The 21,175-nt window shown below is 36.5% G+C and overlaps 2 protein-coding genes across 2 annotated transcripts in view; one reads left to right on the plus strand and one right to left on the minus strand.

Moving 5' to 3' along the window:
• Positions 1-7,314: 7,314 nt before the first annotated feature.
• On the minus strand, positions 7,315-10,935 carry LOC118747921 (the record flags this gene model as incomplete). Its single annotated transcript, XM_036482156.1, is given in 1 exon segment — positions 7,315-10,935. A coding segment is annotated over 1 exon segment (3,572 nt), but the record flags the coding sequence as incomplete, so codon positions are not given.
• A 7,595-nt stretch (positions 10,936-18,530) lies between these two features.
• Positions 18,531-21,175, plus strand: part of LOC118747930 (monocarboxylate transporter 10) — a gene marked incomplete at its 3' end in the record, with an annotated part of 327,741 nt that continues 325,096 nt past the window's right edge. The window contains 2 exon segments of the mRNA XM_036482168.1: positions 18,531-18,644; positions 18,742-18,857.

Consider the following 21,175-nt stretch of genomic DNA (forward strand, 5'->3'; position numbering starts at 1 on the left):
TTACAAAGACACTCGCGCCGATTCGCAGAGACTATTGATGAAAACCCTTCGCAAAAAGGCAAATTTTTGAGAGAATCTACGCATTGCTATTTCGAATTTATCGCCCAAGGTGAATAGAGCTTTGAACATTCTTTTCACAAATTAGTTTCAAAAACGTTCGTATTCTTTTCAGAAGGTTATCAACGGTTTTTGGTAAATGTGTTAATTAATAATTATGCAACTATGTATTATCAATTATCAAAGAAAGTATTACGTTTACCTGCTCTGGCTCTACACTTACCATAATTTTACAAGCTTTTATTTATTTTGCTCATCTTGCAGAACAACGAAAATGGCTATCATTTTATGAAGTTATATAGATAATTAGATATCATTCGGAAAAATTTCACTTGCAGTAATTTCTACGTGGTAAGTGCTCCTCTATTATTTGATTTCATAGGGATTCGAATTCCACCTTCATTAAAAGTAGTAAAGAAATTTCGCTGTACTGTATAAATAATATCGGTGATGAATTGGAGAATGAACATGAAGTGTTTTATGAAGACTAACTGCCTTATTAAGCTCTCCTCAAGGCATATCTGCGAGACATGTAGTAATTTTTTTTTAATTCACGAATTTCGATAATGCCATAATTAGTGACTAGATGATATCATTTACGTACATATAATAATTGTGATGTCAGCAGAGTAAGACGTGCTTTTGCAGTGCTCTTAAATAGTAGTGTTTGTCCTAGGAAATATCTAGAAATTTGCCAAAAGTTGCTAATCTACCGGTGTTCGCGTGTGCTGCGAGTTGTTCCTGTTGCGGATACCTACGCACTGATTCACCTGACTTATTTTTATGCTTGCTTCGCCTGATAGCTTAAAAAGTTCGTACAAACATACAAAAAATTTGCCTATTTTCCACTGTAGGTCATAAGCTATCTGCTTGCAAAATTTGATGCAAAACCGTTCAGTCTTTTCCACGTATTAATTGAATTAACCTTTTTTGGCAGGTGGTAACTCTTAAAACAGTAGCCTATTTTTCAACCTAGCTCATAAGCTATCTGTGTGAAAACTTCCATGCAAATCAGTTCACTCATTTCCGCGTATTAATTAAATTAAACATTTCTAACAGGTGGCAACTCTTAAAAAAAGTAGCCTACTTTCTAACCTAGGTCATAAGCTATCTTTGTGCAAAATTTCATGCAAATCCGTTTAGTCGTTTCCGCGTATTAATTTAATTAAACTTTTTTAACTGGTGGCAACTCTTCCAAAAAATTAGCCTATTTTCCACTGTAGGTCATAAGCTATCTGCTTGCAAAGTTTCATGCAAATCCATTCAGTCATTTCCGCGTATTAATTTAATGAAACTTTTTTAACAGGTGGCAACTCTTAAGAAAAGTAGCCTATTTTCCAATCTGGGCCATAAGCTATCTGTGTGCAAATTTTCATGCAAATCCATTTAGTCGTTCCCGCATATTAAATAAATGAAACTTTTTTAACAGGTGGAAACTCTTAAAAAAAATAGCCTATTAACCAATCTGACCCATAAGCTATCTGCGTACAAAATTTCATGGAAATCCGTGCAGTCGTTTCCGCGTGATGATTTCCCAAGCATCCAAACATACAAACTTTCACATTTATAATATTTATTAGATGACCATACTTATTTTATTTATGTAGCTTAACCCCCTCCGGGTTGAGTATGGTAAGAAAATAACTTGTTTCAAAACCAAGCTATTTGGATAATGTTTTCGAGAACTATCTAAACACATATACTCATCATTTGAACATAAAAAAGTATGTTTTACGAAAGCCAAGTCATGTTTTTACATTTTATTTACTGACTTTACACTTTTTTAACGGTTTCCATCCTTTTACATTAAAATAATGCTATATTTTAGCTGCTATTTGTTTCGCACAGAAAAAGTAATCATTCACCTGACCTATTTTAACGCTTGCTTCACCTGATAGCTTAAAAGTTCGTGCCGAAGATTGGAGAGCTGGCTGCTGAAACGGCAAATTTAAAGCTGCCTATAGCAGCTATTGCAGAAAGGGTGAGTGCAGTCGAGAACACGTGCACTGAAGTTCTAGCGCTCCGCAGTGAACTGATATATACTCAGGCGCAGCTCACTGCTCTCGAAAGCAATGCAGTTTCCACCGATGTGATAATAAACGGGATCCCTCAAGCAGCTGATGAGTGCTTGTCTGAACTCTTCGGTAAAATCTGCGGTGCAGCTCAGCATAAACCTCCGCCTTTGCGTGATGCTTTTCGGCTGCGTAGTGCAAAAAGTAATAGGCAAAAAATCAGCAACAACTGCCCTATTGTTGTTAAGCTGTTCTCTGCACATGATCGCAATCAGCTCTTAAAAGCTATTGCTGTGTTCTGTAAAACCAAAAAGAGATCGCTAGCGCTCTCCGATGCTGGATTTCCTGGTTATGGATCAATTTTTTTGCATGAGAGTTTGCCAAAAATGCTGCGTGAGGTGATGTCGTATGCGTCGGAGCTTAGGCGGAAGAAACAGTTGGCGTCAACCTTCTCCATCCGTGGCAGAGTTTTTGAACGGCTTAAACCAGGCGAGGAGCCCAAACTGGTGAGAAGCAGGGCCAAGGTTAATGCTCTTATTAGCACTAGAAAAAAATTAGGTATATGTTCGTTGTGAAATCGTATTTTTTATTGTGGTTAGTTTATGCCAGCTTAGAAGTTAAGTTAGTTGTATGCTTGTTCTCTTTCTTCCTATGCCCAATACTCTTGATTAGTTATTTGTTTACTGTTTTATTTCTATGCTTTAAGCAATTTTTCTTTGTTCCCTTGATTTCGGTCTATGAAAGTGTATGTTATTTTCGCCTGTTCTCAATTTGCTCTTTTCTCCTGCTTACATTGTTTTTTTGCAATCACATACAAAACATGGGTACCAAATGAAATAATTTGTTCACAAGTACGAATGGGAATTGAAAATACCCCTTAAATTAACTTAATTTTTTTGAGCTAATAAAGTTAGGCCTTAACATATAATTTTTTTTTTTAATAAAAATTGCGAAATTTCAAGGGTATTCAAGAATAAAATTATAAAAGGGTAGTAAAATCTATTGTGTTTTAATTCTACAGAATCTTATCATTTATTTGACACCCATACCATTTTTTAAGTATACTGCACTGAAATTCTTAAACCATTTTTTGAATTGCTCATTTGTTTCAAATTTCAAAGTTCTTTTAAAAACTCCTGACGTAAGAGAGAAAAATTAAGAACCCAAGTTTATTATATTTGGCCTTGCCTGTCGCAAGGTATTATATGCATATTGAGCTACACATTTATAAAAACAAGATTTAAATATTAAATAAACAAAAGAAATATAGCAAAAACTCGTCAACATAAAGCGTTTCTATATCCGGAAAATCCCGGAATTCTAGGCAAATAATCCCGGGATTTTCAGGATTAAAAATCCTAGTATACACATCAAAAGCATTTCATTAAAACAAGAAACCAGTTTCCTTTTTTAGAATTACTGTTTTTTTTCCTTAATATTACGAAACATTTACTCAATTTGAGAACTCTTTCCTTAAGGTTTATGCTCAAAAACGGGCGTCAGTAATTTGAGGAAGTAAATTTACTCAATAAAAGTAGTAATTTCCTTATATAATTTTGAATTTTGTCAGTGCTGTGAAGACAAAAAAGCGGTGCGGTGCCATCATTCGAGATGCAAAGTTGCCAAAGTAGCTGTCATTTTTTTATACCCACTTGTGCACAAGGGTATATTAACTTTGTTCACATACCCGGTTGTTTGCAACAGCCAAAATCGAGATATATATAGACCAGAGGTTCCCAAACTTTTTTTTCTCGTAGACCCCTTTCAAAAATTGACTGGTTTCGGTGCTGATACATTTCTAAATATTCCCAAAGCTCGTACAAAATAAATGTGAGGATTAGATCTAACAATATAAATTTGAATCGCGGTTGAATTAAAAAGCTAAACTCAGTGTGGCCAAAATAAAGGTAAACTATTTTCTTGTATTCTATTTATAAAAATAATGCGAGCATTGCGAGCGCTAGTATTATTTACATTATCTTCATCATAAACTCATCAAATGTTCAGCGCACTCATGGCTTTGCACGTGGAGTATTTGTAAAATACTTAGTTTATTTGTATTAATGGCATAATTTTTATTTTTATCGCACCGAGTTTTAAAGTGAGGCGAAAAATATTTATCACATTTTTAAAACACAAAACATAAAACATCTAAACGGCTAACATTTTACGCCAAACTTTTAATTCAGAAACTGACAATAGAGAAAAGAACGAGTTTAAAAGAATCGATGACTGCCGTCTTATCATCTTCTCATCAATGGACTTGTCATTTACGCCTATCACATTCAGGTGTTTGTGCCACGGGAAGTGACCAATCAGCACTCCAGCAAGTTGTCTGCAATGTCGTCTGCTCAGTGAGAGCAAAAAATTAGATAGACCATGTGAGATTGAAGGTAACCAGTGATGCCAGATTGTGGGTAATTTCCCTATTTGAGGGATATTTTGTATCAAAAATTACTAAAAGGGATCATATAAATAAGGGATTTTCGCAGTTATTGTTGCTTAATTGATCAAAATTCAAGAATATTCGACATTCTTACGTAATTTATCGTTTTGAAGATGTGATGTGGAGTGAAATGGTATAAAATTTTTAAAAAGTATAAGGACAATTTCGAAAATTTTCTTACGTTAACCAATTCAAGCGCTGAGCAAGAAAGAATCTTTTCAGTTGTAACTGGTGTTTCATGTAAAAAGCGGAACAAATTATCTGATGAAATGTTAAATAGCACATGAGTGTGCTTCAATTTTAAAGTCACCAAAAAATTCTTTTGGCCCGTAGTGAGTGAGCAAAAAAATGAAAGTGAAAAAATGAATGAGTGAAAAAAATGCAGAAAAAGGGGTTTTTTCTTTACAGCGGTCGGGAGGCAATGGCAAACCTCCGAGTGTATTCCTGCCATGAAAAACAGCTTTTCATAAAAATACAGTCGCCATTCGGAGTCGGCGTAAAACTGTAGGTCCCTCCCCTTTGTGTGACAACATCAAGGGGACCGCCACAAATTGGAAGAAAAGCACATATGTGTGAGCGCCAAACTATTATTATTATTTTATATGAATTTTACTTCTTTACTACTGAAACATGTATATGTTTAAATTCGTTGGGAATTTTGTGGGACTAATTTTCAAGATGTGGGTAATTGAGGGATTTTTCCCCCATTTTCGTGGGATTTTTAACAGGGAATGTCTGGCATCACTGAAGGTAACATGAGTTTTGCCCACTTGCATCCCCTCGATGCCTCTCAGTCATTGCTGAGCGAAGTATTCACCCAATTTCTGATGATGGCTTCGATTGCCGAAGGTGGGAGTGCTAAAACTGGTTGCGGACCGAGGAATGCCTGGTCTGAGCCGACTCCGGCCAAATGATTAGATGCCTCATAACCAGGTACTCCTGAGTGACCTGGCACACAGAGTAAAACAACCTCATTATATTCACCATCATATTTTAGTCGAGATTTGCATTGCCGAAGTAGTTTGGAAGTACTTAAATAGAGAGATGGTCAATGCCTTAAGTGCAGCTTGGTTGTCACTGCAGTCACGTAAACTCCTTCCCCTCCACCTATGTTCCTCCACGTAGTGCATGGCTTTGAGTATTGCAATTACCTTATCCTGGAAGACCGAAGCATATTACCCTACAGAACAGTGAAGCTTATTTCCATTAACTCTGAAAAAGACCCCAGATCATGACCCAGAGTCAGTTTTGGAGCCACCAGTGAAGATTCGAGAATGTGTGAGTCCGGTCTTAGCGACGGAATCAAATCAGCATTCAGTCTCAGGGTACTCAACTGTAACATTGAAAAGACACAAGTGTTTAAATCTCTGCCGAGAGCAATTTTCGTCGCGCCCCACTCAGTGTCATACCAGCATCCGGTTCTTTTTAGTCTGCAGGTGGCCTTTAAGGATTCCCCTTGTATGAAAACACAGGGCTAGTTTCTCCAACTCAACTTAACTTAGTTAGCCTACGTTTTACACAGCTTATTCTTGACTAAGTCAAGAAAATTGGCTTAACTAAGTTAAGTTGAGTTGGAGAAACCAGCCCATAGTGATGGTAAGCAGTGTGTCAAGAGGACTATACACTAATCAAAAAAATTTAAGTTAAATAAAGAGGCTATCAAGCAACCATTTTGATTCTCTACATCGAAAACAGATAAATTTTCGTGGACCCCCATTTTTTTTCACGTCACCGTGGACCCCTCGGGGTCCACCTGGACCACTTTGGGAATCACTGATATAGACAAATGTATACAAAAATGAGCACAATAAAAAGAGAAGTCGATTAAGCCATATCTGTCTGTCCGTCCGTCCGTCTGTGGGGCGAAATCGGACCGTAACCACGCCCACTTCCCATATAACGGTAGTTTTCAGAAATACGAAAACTGCGATATTTTAGTAACTACTAAAGCTTGTTCACTGAAAATTGATATTTACATTGTAAAAATATAATTAAACACACGAGTTTTGTCCCGAGTAATGACGGTCTCGGCGGTCGATTTAATATTGACTTATCTTTTTTTCTTCAGTGTTACAATAGGTACTTATTTATGTGCAAAGTTCAAGTTTCGTTAAGTTAAGCTTTGTCAAAGTTAACTGTTATAAATACAATGTTGCCAACCAAATGTTGCTAATCCAATATTGATATAATTAATTTTCTACATCCTCGGCCCCGGCCAATGAAGATGCAATCTCCATCGGATACAACAATTGTATTGGCCGCTTCAGTATCTGCTGGTTTTGTACCCGAATATCGCACGATCGAACACGGCCATCTCTTCCTTTGTAAACGTGGATGATTACCGCCAGTCGCCAGAGCAAACGAGGCTTGTTGTATTCGTGAACTAATACCACATCACCCACTTTAACGCTTCGAACTGGTCCGCTTTTGTTGTGGTGAATAGTTCGCAGCTGTTGCAGGTATTCGGTACGCCACCTCTTCAAGTATTTCTTAATTAAAGTTTGGCGCAACTGCCACGCTTTCGCTATTGATGAACCATCGCTTTTAAAATCTGTTTGGAGTAAAGAAGATTTGCAATTAGTTAGGAAATGAGATGGAGTAAGTGGCTCCAAATCATTTTGGTCACTAGAGATATAAGTTAAAGGCCTCGCATTGACAACGCTTTCAACTTCCGCTAGCAATGTAGTGAGGTCATCTATCGTTAGGCTCGCTTTTCCGATTGCTGCCTTTAAGCAATTCTTGACTCTTCTAACAAGCCGCTCCCAAAATCCAACCCACCATGCGGCTCGCTCTGGTATAAATCTCCATGAGATATTCTGGTGTGCCGCCATTTCCTGGACTTCGCTGGTTTCCATCAGGTCGTTCAATTTTTGGAGCTCAAGACCTGCTCGCTTAAAAGTTTTAGCATTGTCCGACATCATAACCGCTGGAACGCCTCGTCTCGCCATAAATCGTCGCAGTGCATCAATGCAGCTCTTCGTTGATAGATCTGCCACTAGTTCGAGATGAACCGCTCGAATCGCGGCACACGTCAGTAGCATGACGTATACTTTCCGCTCTTCGCCGTTGTTGTGTGTCTTTGCGTAAAGTGGACCCGCGAAGTCAACGCCAGTTGTTTCAAATGGCCGGCTCGTTGATACTCTCTCGGCTGGTAATGTAGTCCAGGGTTCGTTAGCACTCTTACCATGCAGTCTCTTGCATATTACGCAATGCCGCAGAGTCGTTTTGATTAGCTGCCGCGCTTTCACGATCCAAAATTTCTTTCGTATTTGGCATAGCACTGAATTGATGCCCCCATGAAGTACGGTTTGATGCGCCTCGCGTACAACTAGTTGGCTGTAATGAGAATTTTTGGGTAAAATTATTGGACTAAAATTACCATAATCGCTTGACGGAAGTCTGCTGTTGAGCCTCAAGATGCCATCAACGAGAACAGGGTTCAATGACCCGATTTTTGAATACGATGGTATCGAACGCTGTTGCTCCAACGCCATAATTTCTTCCCTATACTCGCTCTGCTGGGTATATTTAATCCAATAAGATTCTGCTTCATTTAGTTCGCTCGCTGACAACTCGCTGATTTCGCCACTTGTAGTATTTTGCCGATTTCTAATCGTCGCGTTTGTTTTTAAGTTTCGTATGAATCGTAATATGTACGCTGTTACTCTTAAGAGCCGCTTGAGTTTGCTAAAGCTCTCTACAACTAGCAGTGGTTTCAGCTCCTGAGCGCTTAGTTTTCCGCTAGCATTTAACAGCAGGCTAGTTGTCTTGTCGACGAAGAACTCCTCTGGCCATTTCGACTCAATCTCTCCCAGCCAGATGGGTCCGTGTTTCCATACGGTTGAATCGACTAGCACCTTAGCTTTCACTCCTCGTGTTAAAAGATCAGCTGGATTTGTTTTTCCTTGGCAATGTCTCCAATCGTATATATTTGTAATCTTAATTATCTCGTTCACGCGCGCTTTTACATAGGGCTTTATCTGCTTGCCTTGTCCATTGATCCAATTGAGTGCAATAGCTGAGTCAGTCCACAAGGTCGTTGAGTGCACTTCGAAGTCGAGTGCATCAACTAGAAATTGCTTTAGTCTTGCTGCTGTTAAGGCTGCAGTTAGCTCCAGCTTAGGTAATGTAAGCTCGGCGCTACGCTTGGACTTTTCTATGGGACTCACTCTATTTTTTGAACATACAAAATTTGTTGTTATAGTTCCTCTCGCTGCAATTTGTCGTATGTACGCTACAGCACCGTAGACTTTCGGGCTAGCATCAGCGAATATGTGAAGCTCGTTTCTAACTCCATCGCTCTGTGAGAGACTTCGTTGCATTTTAAATTCAGCAAGGAAATTCAGCTCTTCTTGCCAGCATTGGAATTCACTCAATATGTCTCCGCTTAGCGTATGGTCCCACTCGATATTTTCTCTCCATATGTTCTGTAGAACTATTTTTATTCGTACCGTAAAGGGCCCTAGCATTCCCAATGGGTCATAAATTCTTGCCATAGCCTTCATGACATTTCGCTTTGTTGGTCTTAAGGCTTGAAGAAACGCATTGCTACTCGCCACATTAACGCTGATTTCATCGCTCCCTGTATACCAATTGATGCCTAAAACTTTTTGGCTTTTCGCTTCTTCTGTTTCCTCGGTTTTGAAGAACTTTCGTAGCCGAACGTCATTCGAATTCCATTTCCTCAAATTGAATTTCGCCGCTGCCATTATTTCATTTGCTTGAACGAAGGTTGTTTTAGCTTCTTCGTGACTGGACACGCTTATTACTAAATCGTCAACATAAAACGATTTCTTCAGCTTGTCGCATATGGGACCATATTGCTGCGCAGATATAGTAAGGTGTTTTTGTATTGTCGCTGATAGCAAGAAAGGGCTCGAAGTTGTGCCAAATGTCACCCGCGCCATTCGATATTCGACTATTTTTGGCAATCGCTCGTTTTCTTTCGGCATCGTTTCATACCACAAAAACCGATGTGAGTCACGATCTTCCTCGGCTATTGAGATTTGTAGGAAAGCCTTTTCTATATCTGCTATCACCGCTATAGCATTCGACCGAAATCTCAGCAAAGTTTTTGTAAGATCAGCTATAAGATTGTCGCCTGCGCTTAAATGGTCATTCAAAGACATAAGTCCCGGCTCGCTCGAAGAGGCGTCGAAAACTATTCGCGTCTTTGTCGTAGTTTTATCCTCCCGATACACTGGCTTATGAGGCATATAATAAACCCGCATGCCACTTGATACCTCACTGACTTTTTCTGCCACACCGCTTTGTAATAGTTCTCTCATACGCAGATCGTACTCGACTAGCTTTTCATTATTTTGTAGTAATTTATTTGTTAAACTACGCAATCTACCAAGTGCTATGTCTTTATTGTTGTGCAATGTTCCGCTAGAGTTTTTCCACGGTAAGTTTACGACATAACGGTCATTTAATTTCTTTATTTCGGATATTGTTCTTTTTATTAAATTGTCTTCGCACGCTAAGCTGCTACTAATGCCAACAGACTCTAGGTTCCAAAATTTCGTTATGTCAAACGTTTCCTCACAAACTTCTGCATAATTTGTTATTGTAAACTTCTGGCCGTTGTGCTCCTCATGATGGCCTTGTACTGTCCACCCGAAGAATGTTTTCACAGCCACTAGGTGGTCGGAAATCATTTGTGTTTCGCCCGTATTAAATTTCCAATAACTGTCTTGTCCGATTAGAATGTTAATACCCTCTATTAATTCTACATTGCTAATTTTATTGTCCGCTAGTCCTACTGCTATGTGCTTAAATTTTTTGTTTTTAATATTTGGCACGGGTAAAATATCTACGCATATGTTCGGCACTACAATCGCTTTAATTTGTATCGCTTTTTCGTTATACTGGCTTTGCAGTGAAAGCTCAACAATTTTAAAATTAGTCGCTTTTTTATTTTGCTTTTTGTCACCGAATGCCATAATTTTCATTTTCTCAAATCCGCATGTAGGTAGGTTGAGAACGTTGGTTAATTTTTCGCTAATGTATGTTCGCTGGCTACCGTTGTCCATTATTAATCGCGACATTACGCTGTTGCTGTTGTTAATTTCGCTTACGACAGCTTTTGCTGTTTGAAGAAATATTTCTCCTTCGCTGAATTCAATGGTATTGAGCGCCGCTGCGCCTATTACATTCGCTGACGTTGACGCCTCTTCATGGCGTTCTCTTTGCTGCATTCTGTCGCTTCGCCCTTGATTGTCGCCGCTCGTGTTGTCTCTTGATCGCCGCTCACACATTGATGTTATGTGGCGGCCGCTACATGTTTCGCAACGTATCCATTGCGCTTTGCACAACTTAGAGTTGTGATTTTTGTTGGCACATCGGAAACATCTCCCTTCTCTTCGCATAATAGCTTTTTTCTGCTCGATGCTTAAATCGCTTTTGCAGTTTCGGGCTGCATGTGCCTTCTTGCAAAAAAGCATTGTTGCTGCACGTTGCTGCCTGCAAATAAGCCCGCTGCTGTGCTAGTGCTGCGCATCCGAACTTCTTTGCGCTCACGCTCATCACCTTTTCTGTCGCGCTCTGACAATTGTGATTTTTCCAAAGCTTCCAATTCGACCTTTATAAATTTAAGAAGGTTATTTAACTGCTCTCCTTCATTTCCGCTGGTTTTCATGTGCTCGTTTGCTGTATCAATACTGGAGTTCAGCATTGTGATGCTATTGGCTGGCTTGTCCGCCGATCTGTAGAACTGTACGCGCATTGTTGCGGGAATAGCCTTTAGTAGAATGGACTTTACCATTATATCATATTGTGACGATGATATTTGAAACGCTATGAGAGACCTCATTGTAGAAGTCACTTCATTGTAAAGTTGCCGAAGCCCACGCACATCGGCTGATGATTGTACCGGCTTTATGCTCATCAATTTTTGGACAAATTTTTCGACAATTTTGTCGTTGTTGCCATACTCTTCATGTAGGAGAGAGATAGCCTCGCTATAGCATTTTTCAGTTGGAGTAAATCCCGCTATTGACGCTGCTGCCTTGCCGATCAAGGTCTCGCTAAGAAAGTTAAATTTTGCCGCTACGGACAGCTTCTTGTTCTCGTGAACGGCTCGCTTGAATTGTTCCCAGAAAGGTAACCAATGTTCGAAATTTCCGTCGAACTTTTTCAATTCGCAGGCTTTTAGCTTCACGCCACTATAGCCGTCGCCGTCGCCACTCGCTGCGGCAATTGTGTCTTCGCCGGAATTCTTAGATTGGCCTTCTGCTGCAGGCGCTGTTTTGAAGTAAGTGCGTACTACGTGCTCTAGCTGTGCTATAGCTGAAACCGCTTTGTCATCGTATTCCAATATGGTTTCACACTCCTTTTCAAAATCTTCCTGCTTGATTGAGGGCCGCAAGGCTTCATCAGCCGCTTTCAAATTTCTATGAGCATTTTTAAGCCGCTCAATGTAAACTGCCATCTCCGACTCCACCACCATTGGATCGCTGACTTCCGAGAAGCTTATGGTATTAAAAGTTTTGAGGTAGTCGGCGATAGTGTTACACAATTTCGTGACTTGTGCGCGACAGGTGGAACGATATACGGCCTCCATTTTTCACCAAAATTCCGACCGCTAGTTATTAGATTTCGCTACGACTTATTCAAATAAGTCACCTTTTCGCTAATAGCTTAAATAAAGTTTTTTTTTCGCTTATATGTATTAACTCAGCCCGCACGTTAGTGTATAATCCGCTTAACGATTTGATTACACAACCGTCCCGGGTTTCGGCACCATGTAAAAATATAATTAAACACACGAGTTTTGTCCCGAGTAATGACGGTCTCGGCGGTCGATTTAATATTGACTTATCTTTTTTTCTTCAGTGTTACAATAGGTACTTATTTATGTGCAAAGTTCAAGTTTCGTTAAGTTAAGCTTTGTCAAAGTTAACTGTTATAAATACAATGTTGCTAACCAAATGTTGCTAATCCAATATTGATATAATTAATTTTCTACATACATATAATGATTTTCAGACGTAAAATAAGAATAATATTCATTTTTGGAAAATGGGCGTAGCCACTCCCACTTATGATTACATGTATATAACTTGGTAACCGCTAGATCAGTTTCTCTCAAGCTTGCACAGTTGTTAGCCTTGGTAAAACAAACAAAACGGCTGAAATTTTTTAAAATCGGACAGTAATCACGCCCATATCCCACATAACGGTAATTTAGAGTAATAAGTAGCTAACTTATTCAAAATTGATGTTTGCAATAATTCTTTAGCAAAAAACATGTGTTTGATACATTTTTGGAAAATGGACGTGCCAGTTGTGTATATCTCGGTAACTGTTCAATCAATTTGTACTAAGCTTGGTACGATTATTTCCCTTGCCACATAAAAGAAAAACATTAAAAATTATTGAAATCGTACTAAAATTACGGCCACTTTTCATATAACGATAAATTTTAGAAATTCTTGAAACTTCGATATTTCGAAATTTTAGGTCGCTAATTTACTCACAATTGACACTAACAGCAATCCCTTGAAAAGAAGAAACATTATTATAGAATTTTGGAAAGTGGGCGTGATAACGCACACATATAACTATATAAGTTTCTCTCATTAAGTATAACTGAACATACTATCGAAATTGTTAGAAATAGGGGTAGAACCATATCTTATCATCTTATATTACCATGTAATGGTAGTTTTCAGAAAGGTGAATAACTATAGACAACATAGACTTTTTACTTGTTTAATTTACTTTGTTTTTGTTATTTTTTTTTGGCCTTATAACAATTATATTCAACAATTTTTATTGAGCTCGAGGCCGTTTTATAATGAAAATTTATTATGGAAAAGCAACAATAACTAAAAAAAAAATAGTAGAAGTGATAGCTATTTCGGAAATCACCACATTTCCTCATCAGACTTCTTTCAGTAGGCTTCGAACCGACGATCCCACTGACTCAGCCAGTTGCCTATGCACCGTACTAAGTACGCCTTGTAAATTATCGTTTACCTTTTCCACTATTTTTAATTTTTGTTATGCCAAAACAATCAAGCGCAGCTATTCCGCTGCAACTCACTTGATCATGTGGTTCTTGGTACTGTTGGTTTTTGATAATAATTCTATTTTTAGAATGTTTAACTTTTAGGTGTGCTCGTCCTTAAGTTATTTGTTTTTGTTATTTTTTTTTTGGCCTTATAACAATTATATTCAACAATTTTTATTGAGCTCGAGGCCGTTTTATAATGAAAATTTGAAATAAGGCCAAAAAAATAACAAAAACAAATAACTTAAGGACGAGCACACCTAAAAGTTAAACATTCTAAAAATAGAATTATTAGCAAAAACCAACAATACCAACAACCACATTATCAAGTGAATTGCAGCGGAATAGCTGCGCTTGATTGTGTTGGCATAACAAAAATGAAAAATAGTGGAAAAAAGCAAACGATAATTTACAAGGCGTACTTAGCACGGTGCATAGGCAACTGGCGGAGTCAGTGGGATCGTCGGTTCGAAGCCTACTGAAAGAAGTCTGATGAGGAAATGTGTTGTTTTCCAAAATAGCTATCACTTCTACCATTTTTTCAAATTATTGTTGCTTTTCCACAATAAATTTTCATGATGAAACGGCCTCGAGCTCAATAAAATTTGTTGAATATAAGTGTTTAATTTATTCGCCGTTTTATTGATGTTTATAAATTCAAACAAGTCAGGATTCGATGAAAAGTTATTTATTAAAACACTTTTGTTTTTATTTCATAAATATATTAGTTATGTACTGCATATGTATGTATATATATATATATATATATCAGTCAAAAAAATAAAAATCCTGTAATACGACCGCAATCAGACACAGATTTTAATATTTGCTATAGTAATAATCCTCCATGAATCTCCCTTTCCTACGATAATTCAGAGAGGCCGTGTGTTTATTTTTCCCATAGGAATAACACGTATGAAGATAAGTTATTCTCTTTTGAGGTCAATATAAATTTCTAGGATCAATCAACACGTCCGAACTGAAAGAGTATATTGATTATACGCCATTTAAGAGTTATACAGGTTCAGATTCCTTACCCTGCAAGAACAGTGACTATCATTTGACAAATCATTTGAGTGGCAAGACTGATAGAGATTTCTGTCACTGGCTACCTACAAGTTTATATCAAATTCTAAAGGGCTGTGTGAAAAATCTGATGTAAACATTTGTGTACAAATTCTTCCGTCTTCCTCCAACTTATGGCCTTATTTTATGGTCTCTTTTTAACCAACGCAAAATTTGCATATTTTTATTGATGTTTGTAAGATAAATGAGAATGTGTTAGTTTCCATCACACAATTCTTGTAGGGTTAAGTTCCAAATTTTTTTCCAAAAACAATTCTTCCTGACAAGTTAATTTTTCCTAAGAAAGAAAATAGTACTAAAACTAAGGAATTTTGTTTTCCTTAAACTGTGTCAAATCGTCTACTCATATCACGGCAGCCATGTCTTTGGATCCATTTCTAGGTAATATATCCTTAGAATGTAGATTGTTTGTACATATGTATATGCATTTGCAAACGAGTTTTATGTACATACATATGTAAATTGTTAATTTTTTGATACTTCCTTGCAGTGAAAAGCCAAACCAGTTAGAAAAAATACTAGTTCATTAACTAGTATGTGCCTACCAGTTCGACAATTTCGAAGAACTTAGGCGATCAGCGACATCTGCCTTTGAATTGCCAAAGCCGAAAATAAAACGCAATCAATTGCTTTTCTTACAAATGTCGGCTGTGGCGTCACGTGAAAGCTACTGGTTCTGGTTCTGAAATCGCAGGTTCTCGAGGCCGCTTGGAGGTGGTTAAGATTTTTAAAGTTAAATAAATGTAAGTAAAAATAATTTATTCAATTTATAAATAAATAACAAGTTTGAAAATCTAATTGCATTGCAAAAAAAACATTTAGGAAGAAATGCTTGTGCTATAAAAAAAAATTAAACAAAAATATTCTTTTTATTAAATTTAAATATTACAATAAACAGCATAAACAAAAAAATAAATTTATAAAAAATAAAAATTAAGTAAAAAATAGAAAATTAAAAAAATTTCCCTGCGCCAGGATTTGAACCTGGGACCTCAGGCTAACCATGCGAGTGCTCTGCTCTGTCGGCCATTGTGACTGCTGAAGCGTCGCGAGCAAAAACGCACACTTATGCTTTTCGCGGGGCATGAATTGGCAGATTATCTCATCAACTGGTATGATGCTACTAGTATTTATACTAGTAGATGCTGATGCATAGCCTGACAATTGACATCTCGTGGAAAAATCGCAATGTTAAAAATGCCAGTCGCTAACATTGAAAAAGGATAGAACGTGAACTAGTTCGGCTGAACCGCAAACCGGTAGAATTCTAGTTCACAACTAGTAGCTTTCCCTGCAGGGTTTCGATATGCTCTTACATATATACATATATGTGTCTCGATAACTACTTGAAATTTCCCGACAGAGTGGCGGTACGCGAGAATCGTACATCCCTTGTGTTTTAATAAAAAGAGAACAAAGTGGCATTAAGAATAAGAAAGTTCTGTAGAGAATACCACTGAAAAGGGCAGAATTTTTTCAGGAATTCGGGGTAATTAGCTTTGAGAGAGTTGGCATCCCTGGTATTTGTACCAAATAAAAGGACTATTTTTTGGGGTCGCATATGAAAACTTCGCTGTGGGTCACAAAAAAAATATTTATCAAAATTTGGGCCTCTATCTTCATTTCTCAGTTAGCGCTAGGGAAAAACGGAAAAACATTCTTCCCGTTTTTTGTATAAACAAATAATTAAAAACCCCTTGAAGCCCATTCAAATTTAGTATAATGGAATGCAAGTTGTGCATTTTCTCCATATATAAAAAATTGCAGAACATGTTTTAGGCAGAAGAAAATCGTTTACAAGAAAAAACTTTAATCCAAAAATCAACATCAAGTCGTAGGCCATTAAAACTTCATTATATTTAAATTGATTGAGGTACAAAGTTCTTTATGTATTTGTTGTCATTTAATTGTTTATAAAAAAACATTCAAAACTCTTATTTTGTGCTGAAATTCTCAGGTGATTTTTTTTGTGACACAACGAAATAGTCACAATAATGACACAAAAAAATAGTCGTAGCACATAAACATACATGCATGTGTATACAAATCATGTATGTATGTACATTAGGGTGGTCCAAAGAAAAGTAAAGTCATATATTGAATGCCTCCACCCCCCTATAAAGAAAAAATATACCCCTATTTTGTTTTTAATCTAAAAATATTTAGAGGTCGCTCGAAGCGCCCAAAGTTTACCATGTATTTTATATGGAAAAAACAAATATTCGTAGAAATGGTATACATTTTGAAAATCAATATTTTTGAGCGGAAAACTCTGTTTCTCTTCAAGAGACTTCCAATAATAATACCCAATTGTTTTGGTCTAAGATCCAACAGATCCAACTATTTAGTGGATGAAATCTACTTTATCTGAAATGTAACGTGTTAATAAATATCTCTATTGTCTATTTTTTTCCTGGCCTACCTATTGGGTTGGCAGGTATGAACAGGTAGGTAATACTAGTAATTTTCAATTATTTGTCTAACACATTCCATAGACTTTATGCTTTCGATTGGTATATATATGTATGTAATTTGTTCATTAAACAAATGAGAGCAAAATAAAAAAAATAATAATAATTTTTGAATATTTAATTAAAAATATCCTGGCCAGGATTATTTCAGCCAACCCACAGATAAAGTAAATTTCATCCATTAAACAGATGGGAGAAGGTCGTGCCTGTGTCGGATCTCTTACTAATATTCAACCAGTTTTTGCCAGTAAAGATATGTTATTGGTCCCCCAAATAAATTTTCTGGGATTCCTGGCGGACCTATAAAATATAGTTACTATGAAAAAATGGTTAAATAAACAATTAGTTGTTATTACTGGGAATCTCCTGAAGAGAAAGAGAGTTTTCCAAATGTATTGATTTTCACGAATTTTATACCATTTCATCGAAAAGTTTTTGTTTCCCCATATAAAGTACATGGAAAACTAAGAGCGCTTTGAGCGGCCTCTAAATATTTTTGGATTTCAAAATAAAAAAATAGGGGTATATATTTCAATATAGAACAATCCTAGAAGGTGAGAGAATTATAATTACAACTTTACCTTTTCTAATGATTTGTTTGGACCACCGTAATGTACATACTTAAATACATATATGAGTATGTTCATACGCGACCACGAAAGTTCTCTTTCAGAAACCTATAAAGTAAGTGTGAGCAGATACTGTTGCTACCAGTGTTGCCATTTTAGCCTTTTGGAGCTAGATTTAGCTCTTTATTTTTCTATTTAGCTCCGAAAATTGGGTTTTAGCTCCTAGCTCCTGTTTTTAGCTCTTTTCAAATTTATCTAGCACTTTTTTAGCTCCAAAAAGTTTTAGTTGATTTGGTGTATATAAGCCAAAACTAAAGCGTTGATAAAATCGAAATTTCGAGATGCAGTGTATCCACCATAAATCTTGGATATAGGTTAAAGAACTCAAAAATTAATAAGAAGAAAATCATTTGGAAGGGCGGATTTTGTTTTACCTTACTAATTTTACCTTTACGGAGAGCTGGAAGTAAAACTTTCCAGAAAAATTATTCAAATATCTGAAATTACAGACTTTAACAGTTTGTAATGAATTTTTATTTCACTGTTATGAGTGCGATAGCAACGAATTCGAAATATATGCACCTTATTTTGGTTTTAAAAGATTTTTTCAGCCCTTAAACTTATAAAATTTGTTGTTTTTATTAAAATGTAAAAACAACATTACGTCAATAAATGCTCAACCTTAATAAAAATATATAGCTCTTCATGTTAGCTACTATTAGTATTATTTAGCTCCTTTAGCTCTTTTTTTCGACCGTTTTAGCTCCAAACTTAATGTTTCTCTGGCAACACTGGTTGCTACTTCTCCCATGCCTCGGAGCATTTAGCACTTTCGCAAAACTCATTTATTTTGCACTCGTCATTTGTCTTGGTAGAGTCAAGTTGGATTAACTCACGGTGTACTATGAATCTCATTTCGCGCGTGAAATCGTTCTCGGCGAAAAATTAAGTCAGATTTTGTGATTAGTAAAAATACACACGTTAAAGGTTGTATATGTGTATACATGTATTTATATACATATATATAATATATTATATCAATATATATATGTATATTCACTATTTCTTGTGAATTAAATATTAGATATACATATATGTTCGTATTAACGCCAATTTTGGAATTTAAATCGATAAGTCAGCTGTACCTACATTGACAACAAGTGCCGTTTTATCATAAGCGCAATATTGTTCATATTGCCGGTAAATATTGTCAACAAACTTTCTTTCTTTAATTAAAATATGTACATTCATATATGAAATATTCCGCTGTGGTGTAGTGGTTAGCAGTACGCGCTACCATTCCGCAGGGCCTGGGTTGAAGCCCGTTTCAACCCAACAAAAAATAAAAAATATGAAGTTTTTTTCTAATAGTGTTCGCCTTTCGGCAGGCAGCTTCCCATAAAAATGCAATCGCCGTTCGGAGTCGGCGTGAAGTTGTAGGTCCCTCCCCTTTATGTGACAACATCAAGGCGCACGCCTGAGGAGGTCGGCCAAACAAATACTGATTTCGGTTACAGGGTTGACATATTTTACACCGGGGAAGGGCAAAATATTTTGGGAGAAACGAAATCACAATAAGATATGTATAAGCGCCAATCTATTACACGGTGCTACAAAGAAAGTCTTCAAATACACCCGAAACAAAACTTAGTGAAGGCTGTAGTACAACATAAAAATAAGTTCCGTATAGTTCCTGAAACCGTAATTTTATTTAAAAACAACCGTTATGTTCGTTCTTGATGCACTTATCTATTAACAGCTTAAATATTTTTCATCCGATTTTAAAATCCAAACATATTTTGAAAATAGGATTTATAGACCTTTAGAATGATGAACAATATTGTTAGACTTAGCGTGTGGAGAGTTTTCATCGGTTAAACTTTAATAAGCCCCTATTTTTCTTAATTTTTTTCATCTTTGACCAAAGTGGCCAAATATGTAGTATTTACCTGAAAGAACATTTATTCTCGAAAAAACTAATACCTCACCTAATAAAATTTCACAGAAATTGTCGAAGTTAAGCAATTTAATACGGCCTTGAATTTATTTGGGTGTATGTACCGGACTTTTAAACTTTTTTAGTTGGGTGGCTAAGGAATTCATCTTTTTTACTCAAATTTGATATATAGGAAAATCTTTGGAAACGGGGACTTTTCAATAAACAAAAAAAAAATTTCGACTTAGTATCACAAGTTTTTTTCATAAATTATTACTTGCCACCGTAATTGGAGCAGATGAGCGACAACCAAAATTAAGCTGTGATATTTTTATTTACATTTATTTACTAGTGCCCTGCAGGGAAAGCTACTAGTTGTGAACTAGAATTCTACCAGTTTGCGTTTCAGCTCAACTAGTTCATGTTCTATCCTTTTTCAATGTTAGCGACTGGTATTTTTAACATTGCGATGTCCTACGAGATGTCAATTGTCAGGCTATGCATCAGCATCTACTAGTATAAATACTAGTAGCATCATACCAGTTGATGAGGTAGTCTGCAAATTCATGCCCCGTGAAAAGCATTAGTGTGCCTTTTTGCTCGCGACGCTCCAGCAGTCACAATGGTCGACAGAGCAAAGCACTCGCGTGTTAAGCCTGAGGTCCCAGGTTCAAATCCTGGCGCAGGGAAAATTTTCTTATTTTATTTTATTTTTATTTTTAATAAATTTATTTTTTTGTTTAGGCTGTTTATTGTAATTTTTAAATTTAATAAAAAAATATTTTTGTTTTATTTCTTTGTTTTTATAGCACAAGCATTTCTTCCTAAATGTTTTTTTGTAATGCAATTAGATTTTCAAATTTGTTATTTATTTATAAATTGAATAAATTGTTTTTACTTACATTTATTTAACTTTAAAAATCTTAACCACCTCCAAGCGGCCTCGAGAACCTGCGATTTCAGAACCAGAACCAGTAGTCTTCACGTGACGCCACAGCCGACATTTGTAAGAAAAGCAATTAATTGCGTTTTATTTTTGGCTTTGGCAATTCAAAGGCAGATGTCGCTGATCGCTTAAGTTCTTCGAAATTGTCGAACTGGTAGGCACATACTAGTTAATGAACTAGTATTTTTTCTAATTGGTTTGGCTTTTCACTGCAGGGTGATGTCAAAATAAAATATGTTAAAATAATAATTGTCTCAAATGTGATGTAAATGTACAGATGTAAGTGTTATCGTGAGGAATTTTATTCGTATATGTGTGTATGTTAGCTAATTGTTTTCTTATTGCAATATGCAATATTTTATCTAATGGTTGTGTTTTTTATGTTTTATCCCAAATAAATAAAAAAAAACAGATGCCCTGAAGAAGGCAAAAAACCACGCCGATACACGTAGGAGGAAAAGAGGAAACTTTTTTTTTGCTTTTCAACCTTGCGACCCGAAGAGCTTCTAAAATAACCAAAAGATAATTTGAAAACTAGCCCGAAAATTAAATAAACTAATTGAAGTACATTATAACCCATGTAATTAGTATTTTTTAATTGTTACTCTATTTAAACCATATCTTTAAAATTGTTTC

The sequence above is a fragment of the Rhagoletis pomonella genome, unplaced genomic scaffold (genome assembly GCF_013731165.1).
Source record: "Rhagoletis pomonella isolate Grant_MI unplaced genomic scaffold, Rhpom_1.0 Rhpom_scaffold_00001, whole genome shotgun sequence".
Taxonomy (NCBI): domain Eukaryota; kingdom Metazoa; phylum Arthropoda; class Insecta; order Diptera; family Tephritidae; genus Rhagoletis; species Rhagoletis pomonella.